The sequence below is a fragment of the Cotesia typhae genome, unplaced genomic scaffold (genome assembly GCF_013202065.1).
Source record: "Cotesia typhae breed Kobodo isofemale line unplaced genomic scaffold, CoteBio_Ctyphae scaffold_152, whole genome shotgun sequence".
Classification (NCBI taxonomy): domain Eukaryota; kingdom Metazoa; phylum Arthropoda; class Insecta; order Hymenoptera; family Braconidae; genus Cotesia; species Cotesia typhae.
This window is the reverse complement of record NW_027423776.1, coordinates 4670684-4695681: the sequence shown is the minus strand read 5'-3', so window position 1 is coordinate 4695681 and position 24998 is coordinate 4670684. Positions and strand designations below refer to the sequence as shown.

Below are 24998 nucleotides of genomic sequence, written 5' to 3'. Positions count from 1 at the left end.
GTGATACACAGGAAAGTTTTGGTCGAAGCGACAATAGATTTAGTGCAATAATGACCTGGTAGTTGGCTCGAGTTACCTTGGAACGAGATCACATTCAGTAAAAGTTTATCACTGTTCTCAGACAACAGCATTTCAAAAGCATTTTACTAAAGTGAGAAATTAAAGGAACTATAGATCCTAAAATTGCAAGGATATTACCTTCGATATTGTATTTAAACTATAATTAATAATTAACGCGAGTTTATTAAAAAAACTTTATTCTTTTTTAATTAATTTATTAACGATGTAAATTAAATTCTAGATTCTAGACTCTAAATTATGGAGCGACGGAATAAACTGCGATAGGTACTAAGTAATAGTGGAAATTATAATTTATTTAGTGGCTGATGCTTCAAACGATCAAAGTTATGTAAACCAGTAACTTTTTCCGCGGATAAATTCGCGGATGTTAAATTTCCGCTTTGACTTTCTGTTAACTCATTCGATGGGCTTCAACCTTTCCAGCTTCCCTCCAGCTAAATTGTTGCGTTTTTTATCTCTATAAATGAATCATCGGATGAACTTTTACGCTGGGTAGGTGACTGAGAATTTTAACTTTTAATCTAGTTTGACTTTTTTTTGTTTATAAAGTTGAGAAAATTAAAAAATTTTTGAAAAAATAAATAAATAAAGAACAAATTATAGTTATATTGAATTTTTTAATTTAAAAAAATTTTAATGAGTTTAAAAAAATTTTTTTTACAGAATAATTCATTTTTATAGTTAATAAAATTATTCGATTATATTTAATATTGTATTATGACTTTATAAGCCCGCGGTAATGATATAAAAATCTCAGGAGTAAATATTTACAACAATAACTTAATATTTAAATAATATTCAAATATTGTTATGTAAATAAATATTGTACATCAAATTTATTATACAATAGATGTTATTGGCTGGTTGTTAAGAGATTAACTAAAAAAAAATAACAAAAGTAAATAGAGATAAAAACAGATATTTGAAACAAAACAGACTTAAAATGAACAGAAATTCAAAGTTTATAAAGTTACATGTTAAGCGGATATTTGAATAAGCATTTTGTTACATATTGATTCACTTTGACTTTGTAAAGCCTGGATTGACTATCAATGTTTATAAAAACGATACAAGCTACTCGACAGTATACCAAATTCGATTTTATCGGTTTATAAAATAGATATTTCATTTTAATGAATAAAAGTCTTTTTTTACTTCAAATATGTTCAATTATTTATCGACAAATTCTGAATTTGAAAATAATAAAAAGTTCGTCGAGAAAATATATAAAGTTTTTTTTTAATTTTTACAAATCTAGATAATTACTCTTTGAATATACAATATACACAGTAAAAAATTTTGCGTCATTTTTAACACAAAAATATGTGTCAAAAAAAATTTAACATAAATTTTGTGTCATTTTAACGTAAATGTTTTATGTTAAAAAAAAAATAACACATTTTTGTGTTAAATGTTACATAAACTTAACGATAATGTTTACCCTCAATTATTTTCAATAAAAAATATTCAAGTTATCAAATATGTGGAACTTTTGTATCAATAAAGGGATTAATTGATAATTCGTTGAAATAAACATTATAGCAACAGGACATTTTTTTACGGTTTTATTATAAAATAGTAAAATAATTATTTACATAAAATAATCAATTAAAATAACCAATTCTTTTTCGTAAGTTTCATAATTTTTCTAAATAGATATCTGCCAATTTCAATATCATCTAAACAATATTGTAAAATAATTATATTAATTAAAAAACTGTTTTATATTTTGAAGAAAGTAAATGTTAAACAAAAAATATAAAGGCTTTGGAGGTTAATTATTTTTATTAAAAACATTTCACACTAAATTAAATTGACATTTACGGTTGATACACTCAAATCACTTTCCACCAATAAAACATTAAATTTAACAATCACTTGAATATTTTTAAAATATACTTTTAACAAAAATAAAAATTTTGTAAAACAAAATTTTTTTGATGTTTGTATGAGAGATGTGGAATGTACAAGATGGCGGCATTTATCTCGCCTAAAAAAGTAGAGAGCAGTTTCTGACACATGTTTATGTAAAATCAACACAACTTAAATGTTGATTTTATAATGACAGTTTTGAAATGTTACTTTTTTATAAGATAACACTTTTTTTGTGTTAGAAAAAATGCGAACTAATAACACAATTGTATTATGTTAAATTGACATAAAAAAGTGTTAGATATTTGACACTAAAATATTTGACACGGAGAATTTTTGACGCAATGACGGAAAATTTTTTACTGTGTAGGTAATCTCGATTTTTGAATATAATTTCAACGAACGATAACAAAGGATATTAATTTACCACCGAGATTATCATTGATATGTGGAGGTATTTTTAGATTTAGTAGTGAGGGATTTATGATTGTATAGATCATTATTGCCACACGTACTATTTATATCGAATAACTCTGAGAAGCAATTGAATTCAATTGCGATAATAACTACATATTTATAAACCAATCCACTTCTATTCGATAAATTTTCATTTTGGTCCAATGATATTATAATGATTAATATTTACTTTTTTGTTTCAAGTTAACAATGGAAACATTGTTTTTTTAATTAAAATTTTTTAATAAAGAACATGGTTGAAATAATTTAAGGATAACTTTTTAATTTTACGGTTCACAAAACTTTAACCTATAACAATAATAATCAGAATTTTTTTTAAACAATTATCAACGTCTAATTTTCTATTGATCAAAATTTTATCCAAAGAAAAACAACGACTCGAAAAAAAAAATTATTTGGTCGATTTTAATCATCATTCGAATTTTATGTTTTATCGAATTTGAAATCACAAAGATTTCTAGAGCTTAAAGATTCAAAATTTTAATTCAAGAAATTGCACGAAAAATAGTAAATTTAGTTTTTGAATTTTATAATTCGCAATAATTAAATTTACAAAAATAATATTTATAATTTTTTTTCTCAAAGTTTTTTAAAAATAAAACAACTTAGAAGAGTAAAATTTTTAAAAGTTTCAATTTTTGATAAGTAAAATTTTTGGAAAAAAAAAATAAATATATAATAATTTTGATTTTTACACTTTTTTTGTAAAAAACAATAACAGGTAACCATAAGACTAAAAAATGATAAAAAATACTTAATATTAGTTAACTTAGAATTTAAATATTAATTTTACCTCCCCTCCAAAGCTAGCCCAGTCACCGAGACCACTCAGTCCGGCCGACCTCTGCTGCCTTCTCCTGTACTGACTCGCGTATCCAGGGTCCCTTTGTGCCGCCTCTTGCGCTGCTGCCAACCTGAAGCATCAACCAAAAACATCTATAAAGCCATCGTTCAGAGTTAAATGCCTACAAAAAGCTACTTCATCTCCAGCCTCCGTCTCAAGGGATCAAAAATAAAAAATAAAGAATAGAAAGTAAACGAAAATCGAGGACATCCAGACATTGTTGTTTTGTTGTTGGTAATACAACCAGTACCGGTGTGACGACCTAGAATCGGTGAAAAAGTACGCTCAGATACACTCCCATTCAGATTATACAGAACGAGATTACATCGATGCATCGAGACTTTCTATTGCTGAATGTTTGTTTGTTATTTTACTTTAAGAATTAATCTTTTTAAAAGTTCTTATTTCAATAGAAATTGAAATATTTTTTTTTCTAATTTTAAAAAATTGATGACACAATTAAAAATTTATAATGATATTCTCTAATAAATTCCTCAACCTAAATTGATGACTCAGATCTAGTTTATGACACATTCATTTGAGATAAAAAAAGGCTTTTTAGTGAATGTAGTATAACCTTAGACGAGTGTTGTCAACTCAATTTATACTTTTCTTCATTCAAGACAGAAAAAGATTAATTTATCACTAAATCATGATCTCTAAGGGCCAGTTTTTTAATCAAGGGTTAAAATTAAATTATCATTGTGATATAAAATTTAATGTTAATTAAATTTTAATCATTGATTGAAAAACTGGTCCTAAGAATAAATAAGACAGTAGTAATAAAAATAAAGAGTAATAAACTGTAAAAAAAAATGATAAAACTAAAATTAGATCGAAAATTTAAAATACAAATAAAAAATAAATTATTGCACACCTTGTAACTCATGGCGCGTGAAGGATAAGCAATTTTGTGTTCTCAAAATGCTTCTATCACAACTATATTGCACTTATAGGATAATATGAGTCAACATAAATCAAGAACATACTCTAAATAATCATTTTGTGTTGCTATTTAAAAAAAAAAAATGAGATGTCTGTATATCGCTTTTTTTTTTTTTTTTTTTTTATATGCAGTCACGATAACTCCCGAAAAAATAAAAATGCCGCGAAACATTTGATTACAAAATTAAAGGACAAATTGATGAATGCCTGTTCACTGCACGCCTCATAAGCGAAGCGGATAAGGTTGTGCTCTACACTCGCCTTACAAAAATCAAGCATTTTATTGAACTCAAATTGTCTCTATTTTGTTTCTATCGCACTTGTGGGACAATATTTATATACAAATTTAATGGAAAAACACTAATTTCAACACTTATGACATTTTGCTTTTGAAATAAATAAAAAAAATGTTTAAAAAAATTATTTCGTGGACGTCCGGCTGTCAAATGCATATATGAAAACTGGCGTGGTCACGATAATTGCCGAAAGACTTAACTGATCAAGGGCATTTATTTTTTATATGTTTCAGTATGATTTAAAGCTGTCCTTTCGAAGATCACGGTCTAATTAAATTTAGTTCATTTATAATTAGCAATAAACTAAAAATCCACTAATCGTTTGTATATCTATACCTATGTAAATAAGGTTCGTTTACAAAACATGCGCAGTACCTTTTCTCTTCTGGGTGGGCAATGGCGCGAAAGATTTAAGAGTATTTGAATTTTATTTTAATCGATTTTATTATGGAAAATGAAATTATGAGGCGTGCACTTTTGGATTTTCCAAACTTCTTTAAAATTCAATAATACGTCTTATTTTTTTTTTTTTTTAAGTTAAATAAACGTTATGAGATATGCTTTTTTATATCTTCCAAGCTTTCCTTCATCTATTTCTCAACTTCAATCATTCCCACTTCATTTAAGGTTTATATACTGATTTCTCGTTGCTGATGATTATGACTGTAGTTTACCTACTAGCTCTCAAGACTAAGGCTCAGACTGGACTCTTTTTATTATTTTTATTATTAATTGCTCGTCGCTTACTCGGCAGTGGCCTCGAGTAATTCATACCCGATAATTTGGGTTATTTTTAACCAATAGAGCACCCCTTTGTTTCAACCACAGCTCGCAGCTCACAACCCGACTAGAAATGTTAATATAAGACCTATTGGGTCCTCATTGGGCTGCCTAATAGGGACCCCAAATAGGGATGTCACGCAAAGTCCTATGTGGCCCTCATTGGGAAATTCCTCTCAGGTCCCAATGGGGAAAACCCCATCAGAACCCAATCCAAATTTTTAAAGAAAAAATATTATGATCTTCGAAAAGATTAAAAATAATTTAGAATTAGATACCCATGTTATATTACTCATTAGTAATTATTTAATTTGAATTGAAACGAAATCATTGGTCGGAAAAATCCTTGTCGAGAGTTGGGCTCGAACTTGCGTCCTTAGGGTCCTTAGTCGTTCACGTTACCGCTGGTCCAAGCAGGAACGCTGATCAATTCAATCGGTTAACTGACACTTTATTCATGCTATGCTCAAGCTTTTACAAATTGTTTTTTTTATTTATTCACTTTTCTGGCGTGAAAATACAATTTTTGTATAAATTAAATAGAAAATTTAAAAATAAAAAAAAACTTGACTGAAAAATCCAAAAAAATTGAAAGAATCAAAAATAAAATTCCTTAAAACTGTCCGATTTGATTTGGGATCCTCTTTATGCTAACATAAAGAGCTTTTATTTTCAAGATTAAAATTTTGTTGAAATGCATATTATTTAAAAAAATTTCTTATATGGTGTTACGTTCTCGTAAATTTTAAATTTATTTAAAGTTTTATAAATCTATTTTAAAAATCATTAAATAATTATTTAAATCATTTAATTATTATCCGAGGTATTTCGTAACGGAAATACCTCGAGATAACAGATTTATAGAACGTTAACGCAGCCTAGTAGACTAAACAGTCTACGTTGTGGGTTTTGGACTGCGTTGATGTTCTCATAGGGTAACCTGAGATGCAACGTTGCTTAAATTCATTATAAAACTCATTGTAATTATTATTGTATGATACATTCTGCCTCCAGACTTCCTCTGGAACAGTCAGTCCGAGGACTTAGCAGAGGAGGAATCTCTGCTGGTCCGAGGCTGAACCTGCCAATTCCTTATTAATAATAAATACTTCTTTTTTAATTGTCAATCGATTAAAATGGGTACTTATTAAAACCTTCAACCAGGGTTGAGAGCGCTTATCAGCGTTTCACCCTGGTTCCTTTACCTCGAGCACTAGCCAGCGTTCAGATATCCTATCCAAAAATAACCTAACTATTACCCCCAGAGTAAGAGCGCTTATTAGCTGTTCTCACCCTGGTGAAATTGCCCAGAGCGCTAGCCAGCGTTCAGGCACTCTACCCATTATCTACCTGTAGGCAGGTAAAACATAAGTAAAATATTAAAATATATTTTATTTATAAATTAAAAATGAGAATTATTAAATTATGTATATTTAAAAAGTACTTCGCGGATAAATCAGTGACATGACCCACCTGGAGTCTATCGACTTCCTAACGAGGTCAAAATCTGGACATTTAAATAAATTATTTAAATTTAAAAATTAATTACACCCAAAATTTGGGAACGTAACAATGGATAAAAATTTAATTATGAAAAATACCGATAATGAAAATTTTTTTTCAATTAAAATTTTTTTTTATACTGAGAAAAAAATTTGGAGGATGAATTTTGTTTCAGCAACATTAAAATGTATTTCAGTCTAAAAACTCAGTATTTAGATGTAATCAGCACAGAAAGAAAAATTTCTTGACTGGAGAACAAAATTCTTGGCTCAAGAAAATTTTTGGGTACCGGAAAGAAGACCGAAGCTTGTTGCTCGAAGTAAAATTTTTTCTCGAAATTCTATTCTTGGTGGAAGTAATTTTTTATTAATTCAAATCATCATAAATACTTGATACAAAAAATTTTTATCGTTGATCAAGATTTTTAGATACCTTAGGAAACAGCGCCACCTAATTCAGCTGAGAAAAAAATCTTCCCATTTGACATGTTAATCAATAAAAATATTAATGAAAATTTACTTCTATCAAGAACTAAATTTTTTTGTAGCAAGAGGCAGAATTTTCTTAAAACAAGATTTTCTTGACTTAAATAAATTTTTTTGGATCTAGATATGTATTTCTTGAAGCAAGGGAATTAATTTTGTTGGAATAAGTGAAAATTCTTGTATCAAAAAAAAAAAAATTTTTTTCAATGTTAGATGAATTTTTTCTAATTCTTTTCTATTCTTAACAAATAATTTTTATTTTTATTTCTAATTAATTTATGACAAATTTATTCTAATAATATAAGCTCACACATCTTTGGGCGATTAATTTTTATATAAATAAACGACTACCTAAATTTAAAGATTATTTCTTCATGTATCTACTCACAGTTTGGGTTAACCTAATTGGGTTCTACTACGAGCCCAGTTAGGAAAACCCATCGATGCAATATTTACATTACGTTGAGAAAATCATCTTCGGTCCCATACAGGTCTCACTTGGGAGAACTTAGCAATTTTATTTTTATTTTTCGTTGGGTTATCCCTCTTAAGTTCCACACAGGACCCTATTGGGAGAAATTGAATAAAAATTATAATTTTTACATTGGGATTGCCCAATTGGGGCTAATTAGGCTCTTGTAGGGATTTCCCCATTGGGCATGCCTCTTCGGGACCCAATCAGATCCAGATGTATACCCTGGGTAATCCCAAAGTAATTTCTAGTCGGGTAACTGAACAAAACTTTTTCTTTTCGTCTTGGGCTTTCCCATTGAGGTCCAATGCAGAGTCCAATTGGGAAAAACTGGTTAAAATTTTTTACTGTTGTTTTGGGAATTCCCAATTAGGTCCCATACAGAGCCTGAATGGGAAAAACTAATTATAAATTAATGAATTATTTCTGAGGATTTCCCAATTGGGAACTGATTGGGCCCTCATAGAAATTTCCCTATTGGTAATGCCTCCTTGGAACCCAATAGGGTCCAGATATATACTCTGGGTATTCCCGAAGTAATTTCTAGTCGGGAACTCACAACTCACAGCATATAACGTGAGCGCAACGGTCCTTTGTTAAATAAATTGGTTGTACAGGCGCGACGATTACGCGACCCGCTACGACGTTTAATATTCTAAGTGCTTTTCATTCTCCGGTAACCGATCACGATGAGTTAACTTTTTAAATAAATTTATTTGCTCGAGAATCTTTCCTATTAAATATAATAGACATGTCATTTTTATTTTTAAGCTTTTACTTTTAACTACCCCGGTTTAATTGTTTTACCAACTAATGCTACTGAAATTTTATTAAACTTTTAAATATGTTTGCTTCTGCATACAAGATACTACCTACGTAATTATTTTAATTTAGCCGAGGAAATTGTACCATTGGGACATTGATCTGAATGACCTCTTTTAAATATTCAAGAGATTAATTTTTTTACCGGTACGCTGAATCATTTATTAGATAGAGAACAAAAAACTACCCCGGAATTGAACTAATCATTTTTTTTTTATAAAAATAGATTACAAATTGTCTATTAACTATCCAATTAATTGTAGGGTTGAAGTTTTCATTTTTTTAATTACGTATAATGTAAATTTTAAAATTTTATAATTATTTTCTTAGTGAAAATTAAACGTTATATTTATTAGAAAAATTGTTAATGAGTTAAAAAAAAAATTTTCTTGATTAAAGCCATATTGAATAAAAATAATAATCAAAACATCGAATGAAAGAATTTTAAAATTAAAACTAAAAAATATCTGATTATTTTTAGGATTAATTTCGTTTAAATATTTAAAATTTGTCAGATTATTATGCAAAAAAAAAATATAAAAAATTATAAATATTATTTTTTTAAAATATAAATCAAGTGAAAAAATTAAAAAATTGAAAAAAGTTTTGATAATTGAACCTTTAATTATGATTTAGCAAGTCTTAAAAATTCAATCTGAAACATTAAAAAAATACAAACTTACTCATTATGTAGTAATGAGAATGAGTAACACAGGACTATCCAGTTTACAGAGACAAAAAGTTTGTTGGAATTTCCGCGCTTTGATGGTAATTAGGTAATTACTGTTGTAATGAAATCAGGAGTTGCTGCGTTAGTAAATTGTTAATGCAACACAATTGCAGTCGTATTTACAGTATTTATTACGTTAAATAACTGAATGAAATTATTATATGTTAAAAAATTCGGTGGAAGTTAATGTTCTAATGTTCCTATCGTAATCGGCCAAAACTTCGAAGCTATCAATAAATAATTGATCCTGTCCCTTCGTCGATATAACTTATCTAACTTGTTAGCCTTATAGTATTATTTCCCGCGTCGCATAGCCTCGGGCCTCAGAGGGATGCAAATTCTGTCGTAAAGTGCTCTCGCGTGATTCCATCCAGGAAAATTTTACATTCCAACACAATCCCATACTCATATAATATATATAAGCGAGCCAATTACTTTACTTTCTAACAGTATACTCAAAATAAGTCGCTGTTATTTACTTAATTTAATAGCAATTTTTACCAAAATAACTTCAAAGATTATGTAAATTATCCTTCATGACTCATGAAACATTAAAAAAATATTGACTTGATTAAAGAAAAAAATTCTTAAATAATATAAAATTTATTCAAATTAAGAAAAATTCTCAGATCTAGAATTGTTATTCTTCAATCAAAAATGATGAAAGTTTTCAAAATAATTTTTTCAATAATCGAGCTAATTTTTTTTTTTTTTTTTTTTTTTTTTTTTCCAGTATAAGTATTTAATTTTTCACGTTTCTATTTTTTTATATCAGCTTAACTTGTATCCACGTAACAGAATGATTAAAAGTCATTTTAACGAGTTTAGGATGCCTGATTCAGTAAATATACGGACAGCTCTACTTAAATGAAATAAAAACTATTTTGATCAATTTAATTAATTTTTTTGACAATGAAGTTCTCGATAATTATCAAAAGTATATCTTTTTTCAATAAAATTTGATATCAAACTCTCAAAAATTTCTTCACAATAAAACCAGTTTTTTCATATATCATAATTATAATTACGCAAATAAAGATACTGGGACAAATATTAAAGAAGAATAAATTTTCATTAACAGTTTTTATCCTCGGGCGATTAAGATAAAACCATAAATAGATATATAAATCTAGATGCTGGTGGTATCTCTTATTATTATCGTCTTTTCCAGTTTTAAATTTAAAAAGATTTAAAGGGATTATGGTAAGTCTGCTGGAAATCCTGTGGTTTTCTCCGCAGTATCCGTAACCGACTGGCCTTCCAACAGTTTCGTTGACAAGATTTTCTCCTTTCATATTTCATATTTCATCCTTTTTATTATACATGATAAATGATAATATTATATTGAGCCCCGAGGATGACATCAGCTCTCTATTTCTCGAATATCCTATTTATAAAGTATTTAAAAGTCACAACCGTTAAATAAATTCACAGAAAATTAACCGAAATAACACCCGAATTTAGCCTGTCGATTCGGATAGTTTTTTTAACCAAGGTAAGAGACGTTCGATGACCCATAAGGAAAGGTTTCCAGGTCACTGAGCACTAATCGATCGAACCTGTACTTTTTTTTTTAACATCGTGAGATTGACAATCGCTGGATTTTATACGTAGAAATTTTTTTTATTAATATTTTTCGCACTAAAAATTTGTAATTTTTTTTTTTTATTTAAATGTTTAAAGAAAAAATCGGGAAATTGGTTAACCGCGCAGGACAATCCTAGAACTTCCCGATAAGTTTGTTAAAAAAGTATTCGACGCAATTTTTAAAGCACAAAATATATATATATATATATATATATATATATATATATATATATATATATATATATATATATATATATATATATATATATATATATATATAGATTTATATTGTTTTGTTGAGAAATCTGGAAGAAAACATTTTGTGAATTTTTAAACAACTGTAACTAGTGAACGCGTCGTTCGATTTTTATTTTTAAAAAAGCATTTGACGCAGTTTTTTAGGAAAAAAAATGTATGCGTGGTTTTATTAAGATTTTTTCGCACGGTTTAAAATTATTTTTGAAAAACATAAAAATTCAAAATTATTTTTTGGTTTTTTTTTAATTTCTTCGAAATGGCTCGATGGATTAACTTTCAAATCTAATCAACTCTAAGTTTTGATAATTCCTTTCGAATGTCGTGTCGTAGAATTTAATCGGTTGATTCGTTTTTGAGAAACCGTACGACAAAAATTTATTTATACACATACATCGGACCAAAATCAATAACTTCCCTATTTTCGAAAATTTTCCATTTTCTGAGCGGGAAGTTAAAAAAAAAAATATGGTGAGTTATAAATTTTGATACTGTTTATTTTCATAAACAGTATAATGTTTGAATTTCATAGAAATCTATTTACTTAATTAAATGTAAACATACGTAAATTGTGAAACAGTAGAAAAGAAGGTAAGCACACAAAAGCATTGTGTCCATACCGACTTTATTTGAATAATAATAATAATAATGATAAAGGTATAATAATATGTGAGTTTCATTGTCGGCACATCAAAATCCACTGCAAACTATAAGTTACATATCAACGACAAAGTAACTTGAGTATGAAAGGTAAAGTGTATCAGTAATTTAAGTTTTTAAACTCTCTTTATGTTATGTGAATGTTTTTTTTTTTTTTGTTACAGTTTAATTATTCTTCTATTGTAACATAGAAGTATCATTTTATATTTTTTGAAACGGCTACCTTGAATGCATTCATTGTAAAAAATAAATCATACATTTTGCAGTAACTTTGGTTATTGTTTGTAATATGGTAAACTTTTTGTAAACAATAAAATTTTTTTTTAGTTTGTAAAATATAGAATTAATAAAAAATTTTTTTTTTAGTTATAATTCTAAAAGTTGTCATTTTCAGATCAAAAAAAAATTTTTAATATTTTTAATTAATTTAAAAAAAAAATTTAGCTTAAAAATTTTAATTATTAATGTAAAAAGTTTGAAATTCTAAAAATTTTTTAAGCTTTTAATTAAAGTATCTTTATGATGATAAAATCAACGAGCGTAATACCATAAACTGTAACTTTATTAAATAACTGTAAAATAAAGATAAATAAACAAATAATAAAAAAATAAAAATTTAATAATATGATTGGAATATTATTTATTTGAAAATAGTTGTAGTTGGGTCCCCTGGGTATATTATCTGGAGTCTCTCAACGAGACTCGGTCTCTTTTATTTTCTTACCTCCCAGCTCACTCGTTATGAAATTTTCAAAGGATAATAATAATTATAATTTATAATCTGGAGGTCTTTTACTCAGAGCATCTCAAAAGGCATAGTTGTAAAAAAGTTTATATAAAATACTGTATGACGTGACTAATTGTAAGAACCGAGATTTTCTTACTCACACTTATACTTAACTACATCATTCCGTCATTAATCTTTGAGCTGTTATTATTTCATACTTTATACTTTTTATTAATACTAATAATAATGAATCTCGAGTCTCAATCCATCTTAACTTGCTAAATTAATCACCATGTCCATAAATATATGAATAATTATTTATCATATAATAAATGTGTTGAGCGAGTGTGGTGACAGATTGTGCAGTGCTTAAATGTTGTATTAAATTATTATATTAAGTTGTCATAGATAAATATTTTATTCACATCTATACTTATGCCTAGGATACTTGGGCGTTACATATTTAGTCATATGTGCAGACTGAGTACTCTAACGGGCCGTCAACGCACGGATGTTACACAGAATTGCAATTATTATTGTTATTGTTATAACTATAATAGTTGGGTAAAATACCCGAGGTATTCGCGTAATTTTGACTATGTTTAATTTAATGTCACTGTCATTAGTTATATAATGAGTTGTGTGGTTTATGTCTCACTCGGTTTCGACATGCCTCTATAAATTACCTGATAATGTTTAGATATTTATACTCTGCAGGAAAAAGCTGTCTAAAATTTGACTTGCACAGTATAGTAAATATTTTGAATTTGAATTTTTTTTTTAAGTTGAAATAAAGCTTAAAATCAAATTTCATTTTTGAAACATTTTGAACTCAAAAATTTTTATCAAATTAATTTTTTAAAAGATGGAGCAGTTTTTATTTATCAAAACTGAGATAAGTGGAGCTACAGATCTAAACAATTCGCTTCATAAAATACATGTCGTTAAAAAGCAATATTCCCACTTTATTTTCTCAATAAAAATTTCGAAGTATGTAGTAAATCTAATACGCGTGAATTTAACTCAAACAAAAAGAATTTTCAATAAAAAATGAATTCTGTTTTCTGTTTTTTTGTTTTTAATAAAGATTTTTTTGATTGGAACATTAATTTAATTGTGGTTATTATGTAGAGATCATTTTTATTGGAAATTCGGATAGTTAGAACTGGAACTCGAACCAAGATCGTTGGGAGCTCTGCATAGAAAAAGAAGCTATCGCAGCTCAAGAATATTTTTACATAAAAAAGACGAATATCTTGATTCAAGTAAATCATTTTCTTTAAATTGAATATTTTGATTGGAACGTTTTAAGTAATTAAATAAATTAAAATCATTTTTCAATAAATACTTATTTATTTTTCCATTTAAGTATAAAATATTTAAGACTGAGCAAACAAATTAATAATTAAATTAAAATGTTTTTTAGGTTAATTTAAAAATGAATTATTTACCGATAAAAAAGTTATTTTTTCAATTCAAATTTTTTAATAATATTAATTTAAAATTAAAGACCAAAATGTTTTCGGTTCGAGTTAACTATTTTTTTCTGTGTATGTTTGTCAGATAAAAATGGTAGGTATGTATATGTTTTATGTGCGCAGGGGATGATTTGGTGTGTCGTGGATATAAAAGTCGTAATAGAGGAGCAAACGAGAAATAGGGAATATATTGGAATACGCGTTTGCGTAATTAATAGTCGAGCTGTTCCGGCGTAATTAATTAATTCATCGTCGGCATCGGTCAAGGTCCAACGGACTGGAATCGAGTCATGAGGACCACACTCGATTTCAGCGTAGGATCCGAGCATTAAATTCAAAATGAGTTATTGTCTTTTTGTTCATCTATGTCCTGTCCGTCTCATGCTGACGCTTTGTCCATCAAATTACTAAATATTACGGCCTATTTGTTTAATTGATCATATTAATAGCCATCAACAATTTTTTAAAAATATCTCTTGAATTAATTTTAGAAAAAATCTAATGAATATATTTTTCAAACTAATTTTACTTTAAAAAATTTATAAAATTTGAAATTAAAAAAAAAAAAATTCCGATATTTGTAGGGAGAAAATTTATTTCAAAAAGTTACATCGATTATTTAAATTTAAATTTAAGCTGTGTTCTGACGGTAATTGTAATCGATTTCAATAATTAGTATGACAAATACAAATGCTGGAACTTGCAATCATTTACTTCTAATCGATCGCTCATACTCGTACTCGTTAATGATAATGATAAATGATAATCATTTTAATTATTTTCCCCACGCGTGTAATAATTATTTTCCTGAACCATTATAACTTTTTTTTCTTAATTGACTCAATTATTACTTATAATAAAATACTTGAATCGTATAATATTTGAATAAATAAATGGAATATAAATAGAGGAAGTGAAGTAGCGAAAAAAATGACTTTGAATAAAATATAAATAAAAATAAAAATAAAATAAACTGAGAATAAAATTGATACTCTGGTCCCGGGGGATTTTGTTACTGCGACGACCCCCATCTTATTTCATTCAACTGGCTCGTTAAGTTTCACCCGAGAGATTTGCATCAGATTAGAGATATCAGTCGATAATATCATATCACTTGGATGTTTTAACAAGAAATTTCATTAGTTTGTTAATTTTATCAACTAGAATTTTACTGTTTTTTTATCAATTAAAACAAAAAAATATTCGTTTTGTAGATTGTTAGGAGGATCGAGCTATTAAAATTGAAAAAGTTTAATTTCATTAAAATAAATAGAATTTCATCTGACACAAGCATTTGGCAACTCCGTATGTCTGTTATACTTGTCTACACGACGCCAGTTACTAAAAAGCTTTTTGGCTTGGACATCACAACCATATTTCTATAAATTATTAGACATTTAATTGTAACATTCATGACTTATTTGCTTTATAATTTTTGTTTTTATTTAAGAGATAAATTGAGGAGAAAAGCACCAAACAAGGTTTTTACAGAGATATGCTAAGTTTTTTAAAAATTTAAATGTGCTACAATTTTTTTTTAACTATCTTCAAAGTGAGTAATAAAATTTTTCATTTTAAAAAAATTTATTTTACTTTTTTGAGAAAAAGTGGAACCCCGTCAAAAAGTGAAATAAAAAAATTATGAAATTTTTTACTCGGAAATCAACGAAATATTGATCAAAAGTATGAAACTGACAAAAAAAATTTTTTGAAGAGTTAAAATTTTTTTGTACACTTGTAACATCTGTAATAACGCAAAATAACGTTAAAATACATTTTTCGAACATTTTAGAAGCTTTTATAGAGATGAAAAAATTTGTTTTACTCTCTCTAAATAGAGATAAGTAAAGTTGAAATATATTATTGAAAATTTTTAGATACTAATGAGAAAAAAAATTTTTTTTTCCTTTTCTCCATATTCTAAAAATAAATTATTAAAAAAATTAAATGAATTATTATTAATAATGACAATAAGAATAAATTACATGAAAAAAAGTAATTACCGTAATAATTAAGACGATTCATAATAGGGATTCTGAAAGTTTACACGCGTATCATCGACAAAATATAAATCCACGACTCATCCGGCTACCACATGACGTCACGACGACGCGACCGCCGCCATTTTGGTCTGTGACGTCAGTATAACGACAACTACGACGACAACGGACGGCACCGGTTACCCCGTCGTATGAGGTAAGGGTTGTCGGCTGTTGGAGAAATAAGAAGAGCAAAGTTTGCGAGAGAAGAAGAGAAAATACGCGACAGTACGACGGCGACGCAGCGGCTTCGACTTCGAATTAAGCACCGCTGTACTCTGTACTATAACTACTACTACTACTACTACTACTACCACTATTACTACTACTACTACTACTACTACTACTACTACTACTACTACTACTAGACTAAGTTATACATACATATATTCATAGAAAAGTCTGTTATGTAGACTATACGAAGCTAAACCGGACCACCGGTTTGGTCTCACCTTGCAGTAAGTGCGCACGTGTACAGAGACCGTGTTTTCCCGCAGATCGGGGATTCTAGTCGAGCTTGCGCACCCCGTATTGTGTTTTATATTGTATTGTCTTTCTGCATCCACCCAATTTCTTGCTTTACTTTTCTACTTTATTTTAAAATTACAAGACTTTCAAATTTTTATATTTTGATATGACAGAATTATTTAGTCATCTATATCACGTTGAATTTTTTTGTGACTGTCCAGATATGCAGCTCAATAAAAAAAAAAATTAAAAAATTGTATTTTTTTACCAACTTTGAAACAATTATTTGAAAAAATTTTTCAATTATGAAAGGTATTTTTTTTTTAACAAAAAATAATTAAAGAATAAAAATTTTTTTTTTGCAAAAACAAAATGAAAAATAAATTTTTGAAATTCAAAATATTTGCTTTAAAAAAATAATCAAAAAATTGTTAATTAACAATGGTCACAAATTATTTAAAATAAATTTTACTTCCATAAAATTTTTAATAAATTCTATTAATCATCTATTGAAGTTTGATTATAAAATGAATGATATCTATAACTAAGAAAAATTATAAATCAAGTAAACAATTCTATTGATATTAAATACCTAACGCCTCTGCGTGACCTTTTTGGTCGGTTTAAACATCAGTAAAAATAAAACGTAACTGCAGGTATTATAGACGCCGACGATATAACACGCGTGTAGGAGTTTTTAATAAACTAGTGTGTGGGTATTTTTGTGGAACGCAGAAACATTTATTTTTAAGATAAATATTGATGAAATGTAAATACTACTGTCCATCCTGCTATTTACTGCGTATACTCGCTTGGCTACATACGCCCTAATATTTCGTGTACTTATTATTCTTTTTATTTTTTTGACTGTACTATGTATTCAGAAAGCTCTATGCCTGCGTCAATTGCGTGTATCATAGCAATACACGTTGACCATACGTCTTATTACGGTTACGGATTATTTATTTACTCGTATCGTTATGATATTTGCCCAGGAAACAGTATATTACGAGACCTTGTGTGTACTAATGTAATGTAATGCCTAATGTCAATCTTGTAATGGAGTTATAATTAAGACGATAAAAAAGTTAAGCTTCATCGGGAAAATTATGAATTAATTTAGAAAAATAAAAATTACAGTTATTTTTATTTTCATCACAAACTTACATCAGATTATTTAATAATAGCAATTAAAAATCTGAATGACTGGGCGAATAAAGTATTTTTCTTACTACCTCGGTCGAAAGTACGTAGCTTCTGCTGTGATATCGCGGCAGAAATATTCATTTTTATTCCTCGGTCAAGCAGTACGCGCGCCATCTAGTTGAGCGGGAGTAAAAACTTAGTCGCGTGCACTGCCACTCAATATATGACAAATTCACTCTACAATACTACCACAAAGACCCGATTCACGTATCCACAACCTCTACTTTTACTCGCACTCGTATAACCTCAAAGTTTGTTTACAATAAGTTAATGCTAATGTTTATTGGTAAATTCTATTCAGAAAATTATTGTGATTAAAATTTTATAATAAAAATAAAAAAATGCATCACCAATTATCTGACGAGTCAACCGATGAAGAAGAAGTCACCAGAGGCTTTGATGCGGAAGCACAATTGATTGTGCAAACTGACACTTTACCCAAGAAATCTGCTGATAAATATACGCTAGTCTATAATACTTACAAAAAATGGAAACAAAAAAATAAAAGTGCTTTATCTGATTCTGAGGAAAATAATTTAATTGTTTATTTCAAAAGTCTATCCACAAAATTGTGTCCATCTACTTTGTGGAGTATTCATTCTATGTTAAAATCGACGCTGAATGCCAGAGATAATATTGATATCAGTAAGTTTTATAAATTAAAAGGTCTAGTTAAAAATAACGCCAAAGGTCATAAGCCTAAGAAATCAGCTGTCTTGACGTGGGACGAGGTTATGGCATTCATAAATAATGCACCGGACTACACTCATTTAGCCAATAAAGTGTGTATTTATAAAAATTTGTATAAATTGTATTGATTTATAATTTATAAATCTATACCTTTATTTATAGATGTATTTGATGCCTGTCCCCGACCAGCAGCACTCGCTTCGCTCGTGCCGCAAATGTCGGGGCAGGCATCAATATCTTTAGTACACACTTGTCATTTTTCCGTACTTTCGACCAGGTAGCAAGAAAAATAGTATACACTACACGCGCAGAAAGTTTGAGAGCCCTGAACTGCGCGCTGTGATGCCCTCGGCTTCGCCTCGGGCATCATGGCACGTAGTGCAGGAATCTCAAACTTTCTGCCCTTGTAGTGTAATATACTACTTGGTTTAATTGCCCGGTCGGTATTTTAAAAAACTTAGTCTTGAGTAGTTAAGAAGATTTCAAGAGATAAAAAAATAATATTATAGAAAGGATCAAATGTCTGCAGAATAAAAGGTAAAAATGAAATAAAATAAAATGAAATTCTGTAAAGAGATTTTTAAAAATAAGGGATATAAAAGATAGAATTAATTCCAAGGGCATCTTAATAGACTCTACCAAGTGTACGAAAGAGGTCAGGAAGGTCAGCTCTTATTATTATATTGAGAATCTGTACGCGTTTGATAAGGCTCTCACTATTTCCTAGTTTAATTAATTAATTGTTAAAACTAAAATAGCATTTTATATAAAATAAAAATTCAAAATAAATTTATTTTATTTAATTATTCAATCGTTATAATTATGATTGAAATTATTTTGAAAATCGTTTTATGTCGAGCTGTCTTTACCAGTTATTTTGTTACGCAACAATACAAAGCTTATTGAAGGTACAGCAGCGTGTTATTGCGTCATAATATAATGAAAGGATTTTTTTAGATTTAAAAAGATTTTTAAGTAATTAACAAATATATTCTAGAATAATTAAACAATTTTCATAATTCAAGTACTGTGTTAAAATTTATATTTTTCTCTATTGAGAAAAAAATTGAAAAAAAAAATTTTGGTAAAAAAAAAAGCGAAATAAAAATTATATTTTGTACAATATTGTGATAAAAATACGAGTGATTATTTATATTGCATGAAAATTAGTAAATACAAATATTTAATTATGGAAGATAATTTTTTTTTTTAATAGAAGTAATAAATATCTGTTTTATTTTCGTACTGATGTATAAATACTCGTTATTTGATCATATTGTACAAAATGTTTGCACGGGTTGTTTGTTTAATAATAATAATCAAAATAATAATAACAATTTCTGAGTTCAGTTAAAAATTATGAAAATTTTTCCAGAGAAGAGAATCATGTTTTGGAGAGTAAATTTATTAATAAACCTTTGAAATTTAAATGAAGTTGCTTGAAAAATCAAATCGTATATTTTATGCAAGAATAAAAAAAATAAAAATATTAATTGTAAATAAATAAAGTTTTACTTGACAAAAATAACGTCAGTACAGATTCGTGATTGAAACTGCGTAACATTGAAATATAAAAGTGATTGATGGGTTATCATTATCAGTTTAACCGATGACATTGAATGTTGTACAAAAGCTCTAAACTCCTGACCAGGCAATCTCTTGTTATATTGCGTCCTTTCTTGCTCGGAATCTCTAGATCTTTCACTCTATCAGGTACCTGCTCTATCCTGACATAGAACTACTTCCAGCAGCTTCAAGATGCGCATTGTTCTCCTTTCTATTGTCGACGATTCGATATCAATTTTACCCTGATAAATTTACTCAGTCACGACAGCATCACCATCACGAGAACTTTAAAGCCGACTAGCTGAATCAGTCCCATCAGATTTAACTAATTTTGTTTATTTTTTAACCCTTTTGTTGATTAACTCGTCCTGCCGATTGACTGTTTAATCGGATAAAATAAATTTAACTTTGTTGTCTGTAATTATTAGTTGATTTAGTAATTGAGATAAAATATGCTTATATATACTCATTCGTCTATTTTTTATATTTCGGTAATAAATCAAATAAATATAGATATCAACTTTTCTTTAGCGATACAAAAGTTTATATCCAATGCAAATAATTTTATTGTTTTGTTGTAAATTTATTTTTTTAATGGGGTAAAATTAGCTTAGAAAATATTAATCTAATTCTTAAAACTGACAGATACAAAAAAAACTGATTAAATTTATTTTTTCAACTAATTATAATAAAACTTTAGCGAGTAAGATGAGCATTACATTATGCGTCGTAGAATATTCCAGTAGTTTGAAAAGTTAAAAAAAAATAAATTGAATATTTAAAATGTAAATGTTAATATTAATATAAAATGTATCTAATTGTTTTGACAGAGTTAAAAAATGAAATAAAAAAAGTTATGTGTAAGTTATAATTAAATTTCAAAAATTTCATTTTAATTTGTTTTGGGTTTTAAAGTTTTAAATAACATGTTCATTATTTCGTTATAACAGACAGAATAAAAATAAATACTGTAATTATTCAACTATTGGATTAATCTGTAATAAAGTTTATGATACAAAAAATTGAATCAATTTTCGTACATTTACAGTTTTAAAATAATTAAAATTTGTGGGAAAATGAATAATATAGTGTTTCAGATGCAATAAAGGCGTATTATTATGATAAGTATTTACTATTTAGACTGCAGTCGAAAATACTCTATCTCTCGATACATAATTAAGAAATGACCTTGCATCTCGTGAGCTATTAACATTTTTAACACATCAATTTTTCATATATTTATATATATTATATATATGTATATATGAAAAATATATCAAAAATGCATGTCGGTACTCAAATGAAAGCTCTTAATGAGTGTAACAGCGGGATGAGCGTATATCTTTAACAACGTCAATAGTTAAAAAAGTACAGTGCAATTCTAACAAAAATCATTATTTAATAAAGCAAAATTTTATCTAATTATAATTAATTTATGAAAAAAAAATATAAAAACATAATAATAATAATTAAAATTAAATATTATTAAAAATAATAAATTAAATTTTTAATAATTAAATATAAAAAGGGTTTATAAAAATATTTTCTTTACAAAAATGTATTTATTTCTAAATTCATTTATTTTGGGAGTAAATGCGGAGTGAATTTTATTATTAATAAAAATTAACTCCTTCTCGGAGTAAAGATCACTCCCGCTGGGAGTGAATCAATTAAAAATCATTCACTCAGCGTTCACTTTGCGTTTACTCCGCGCTCACTCCGCAAATTTTTTACAGTGTAGCGGACATCAGGGTGGCAAAAATAAAAATATTACAGAACTTAATGTAGAAAGTGTAAAAGCCACAATTTATAATTTAATATCGAAAATAAGGGATTAGTAGCTGTCATTATAGTTAATAACGACTCTCTCATCTTAAAAAATTACAGTTTCAAACAGTAAAAATTGCCGTTTCAATATATAATCCATACTATGAGGAGAAAGAGAACTCAGATGAAGAGAAGGGGGTCTCACTCTGGGAGAATTTAACATTTGAAGCAGTAAAAATTATACTTTTAAAATATATATTTTACCAGTCCAAGCAAGTCAATAATTATAGTTTCATTTTTAGCGTTGCGTTTAAAATTTATCACTTTACATTGTAAATATTGACATTGCTTGTATTAGAAATTTAGTAACTGTATTTTTTACTTATTACATATCATGCGATAATTTTTTAGGTACGAAATTATAAATATCCAAGTCAAAATTCTTAATTATTATACTTTAACATTTTCGAGATTCACATAACGAATATTGATACTGTTTGAAATAGTATTTTCTACTATGTAAAAAATCAATTGTAGCGTTTAAACCATAAATATTATAAAGTGATTAGTAAAATCACGATTTTACTGTTTAAAATGGTAATTTTTAATAGTTGATCATTACTTATTATAAATCGACTGTTATTTATTACAGTTTACTTTTTTCCGTGTGACGCGATATATCAAAGGTATAAATGAATAGATGTGTACGTGAGTTATAATAACTGAGTAATTAAAACCCAGATACTTAACTTCCACGCTGTATACTGTATTGATAACCACTAAATGGTATGACTTTGATGTAATAATAATTCATGTAGGCAGATCGAAACTTAATCTCTTGATAGCTTGGAAAGACAAACAATTGGTGGGATGGTTTATTGATAAGACTAATAGCCGGAACCTACGAGTTACTAGTTGTGAGGATTCTCAGGACGATGATCTGACTGAGTATAGCGTTTAATGAAGATAAAAAGTGAAAGCATCAATGAGTTACGAGCAGGCGAGGCTGGGTTAAATAATCCACCTACGTACTATTTTACAAGACAATATTATCTCATCCCTCGTCCCACTTCTCTGCTCAGAATTTTTTTTTGTGCAATAAAATCTTCCTGCGTCACTTTAGCTCTAATATTATAAACTGATACGACAAAATAAGTGTTAAGAGTTCTAGAATATTTTTATTTATTCGCATAAAAAAGTTCGCGATTGTTTTGTAATTTTTTTTTTTTTTTTTTTTAAGTAAAATAAAATATTCGGAATCGATAAAAGAAGGAGGATTTAAAAGTTGTAACGACGTTAACTTTTAGATTTAAATGTGAAAGATGACGAGTGTGACATGAGTGAAGAGATAAAGCACATTTATTATAAGTTTGGGGAATAAATATAGAAATATGTAGTGGCCACGAGCGGCTGACGTCATTGGAGCGGGTACTTGCAGAGCGTGAGAGTACTCGATGGTAATGCTGGAATTTCGGAATCTGGATCGATGTGAGCTGCGAAAGAACGAGTATTAGCTCCTAGGTAGGAGCGACCGAGAGACCGGATACAATGTTGCAAGAGAGAGACCGAGAGGGATGCATAGAATACCGACACATAACTACTTCAAGTGTCACGACTTGCGCCGTCACACTTTACGCGAACCGCTAAGTTTAAAGTCATCTTTTATTAGCTTTATTTGGCTTCCCTATTTATATTACGTATTATATTCCAGAAGACGCTAATATGTGTTGATATAATATCGATATATAACCGATTGAAACGCTATTGAATCAGAAACGATGAGTCATCGACATTGCGCCAATTCGAGAGTGTGTCTGATGTACTTTAGCCACATACTACTGTATCAACTCTGCTAAATCTCATGTGGGTTATTGACAAAGCCGCATACTAGATATATTACACTCGATTACACTTGCTTGCACCTTGCGAATACTTGATTATTGTCTCCTCTGTGGGTAATTATTATGTTTTGGTATTATTATTGTTATTTTATGTGATTAGTTTGATGCAAAGATTATTTGAGTAATTCTAATCAGAAATTTGTTCTTATTGAGATTCTTGGCTTAAGTTTGAGCGATAAGGAAAAATTGATGAGGATTTTTTTTTTAAATTGAATTTCTTACAAAAAAGATGTTTGATGATTTTTTTTTGTATTTTGAATATTTTAGGCAAAATCAGCAAGTTTTCAAAAATTGTGGATAACATATGATAAGATTTCACTTTTAAATTAAAAGTTCAAATTTTGGAAATAGGAAGCGAGATACAGAAAAATTGGTAAGAACTTTAATTGTAGGAAATTAAATTTCTTTTGATTTTTTTGTATCTTTGACTTAATTCATAAATTGAATTTTAAAAAGTTAAAAAAATTAAAATCAATGAGATATGATAAAGTTTGAGGAAGTTGTAATTGATAAAATTATTCTTCGTAGTTTGTAATTGTTTTTTAAGTCCAAGTTACTGTAAATATATTTTAAATTCAAGTAGAATGAGTTGATTTAATTATTCGAATTGTTAGTGACATTGAGTAAATTTAAAGATTCATTAATATTCGTCTGTTTAACCTACAAATAGTTACATTGAAAAATTTAATATTTTCCTTGGTGAAAGTATTCCTGATATTTTGTTTTAATAATTAACAAGAATTATTTAAAAAATTTATAATCTTACTAATTGGAATTCCGAGTTTAACAAAATTCATTAAAAATAATTGGTTTCTTTTTTTTTAATGTCTTATTTTAAATAGTTACCAATATTTTTTTTGCGATTTTACAAAATCATGATTTGATTGTGAATGATAAATTAAAAAAATCAATCGATGTGTATAGTTTTTTTTAATAATGCAATTAAATTAAAAACATTAATTATAATAATTATTATTACTATTATTTAATATTAAAACGTTCCAAATATTTTAATTTAATATTATTTTTTATAGATAATTTATTGATGATGTTTTAGCAAAAAATGTTTGTTTTAAGTTCGCAATGAAAGTTAAAATATAATTTTACTGAAAAATGCAAGAACAAATTTAAATGAATTTTAGGATCATATCAAACCAGGAATCAAACTTAGATCTCTCTGATGGTGCGTCGAGAGCTCTACATAAGTGAATTTTAATGTTCTAATCATTATAAAATAATTTCTTAATAAAATTCAAAATCGACGCTCATAAAAAAAAATAAATTTCAAAAACTATAATAATAATAATAATAATATGAGTATAATACTGATAAAATATATTATACTGT

The 24998-nt window shown here is 27.7% G+C and overlaps 1 protein-coding gene across 1 annotated transcript in view; it reads right to left on the bottom strand.

Moving 5' to 3' along the window:
- Cac (calcium voltage-gated channel subunit cacophony) overlaps positions 1-24998 on the bottom strand; it is a 155536-nt gene that overhangs the window by 51115 nt on the left and 79423 nt on the right. Inside the window, exon 3 of the mRNA XM_074255876.1 lies at positions 3224-3344. Coding sequence (XP_074111977.1) covers positions 3224-3344 — 121 coding nt within the window. The remainder of the gene's footprint in view (positions 1-3223; positions 3345-24998) is intronic.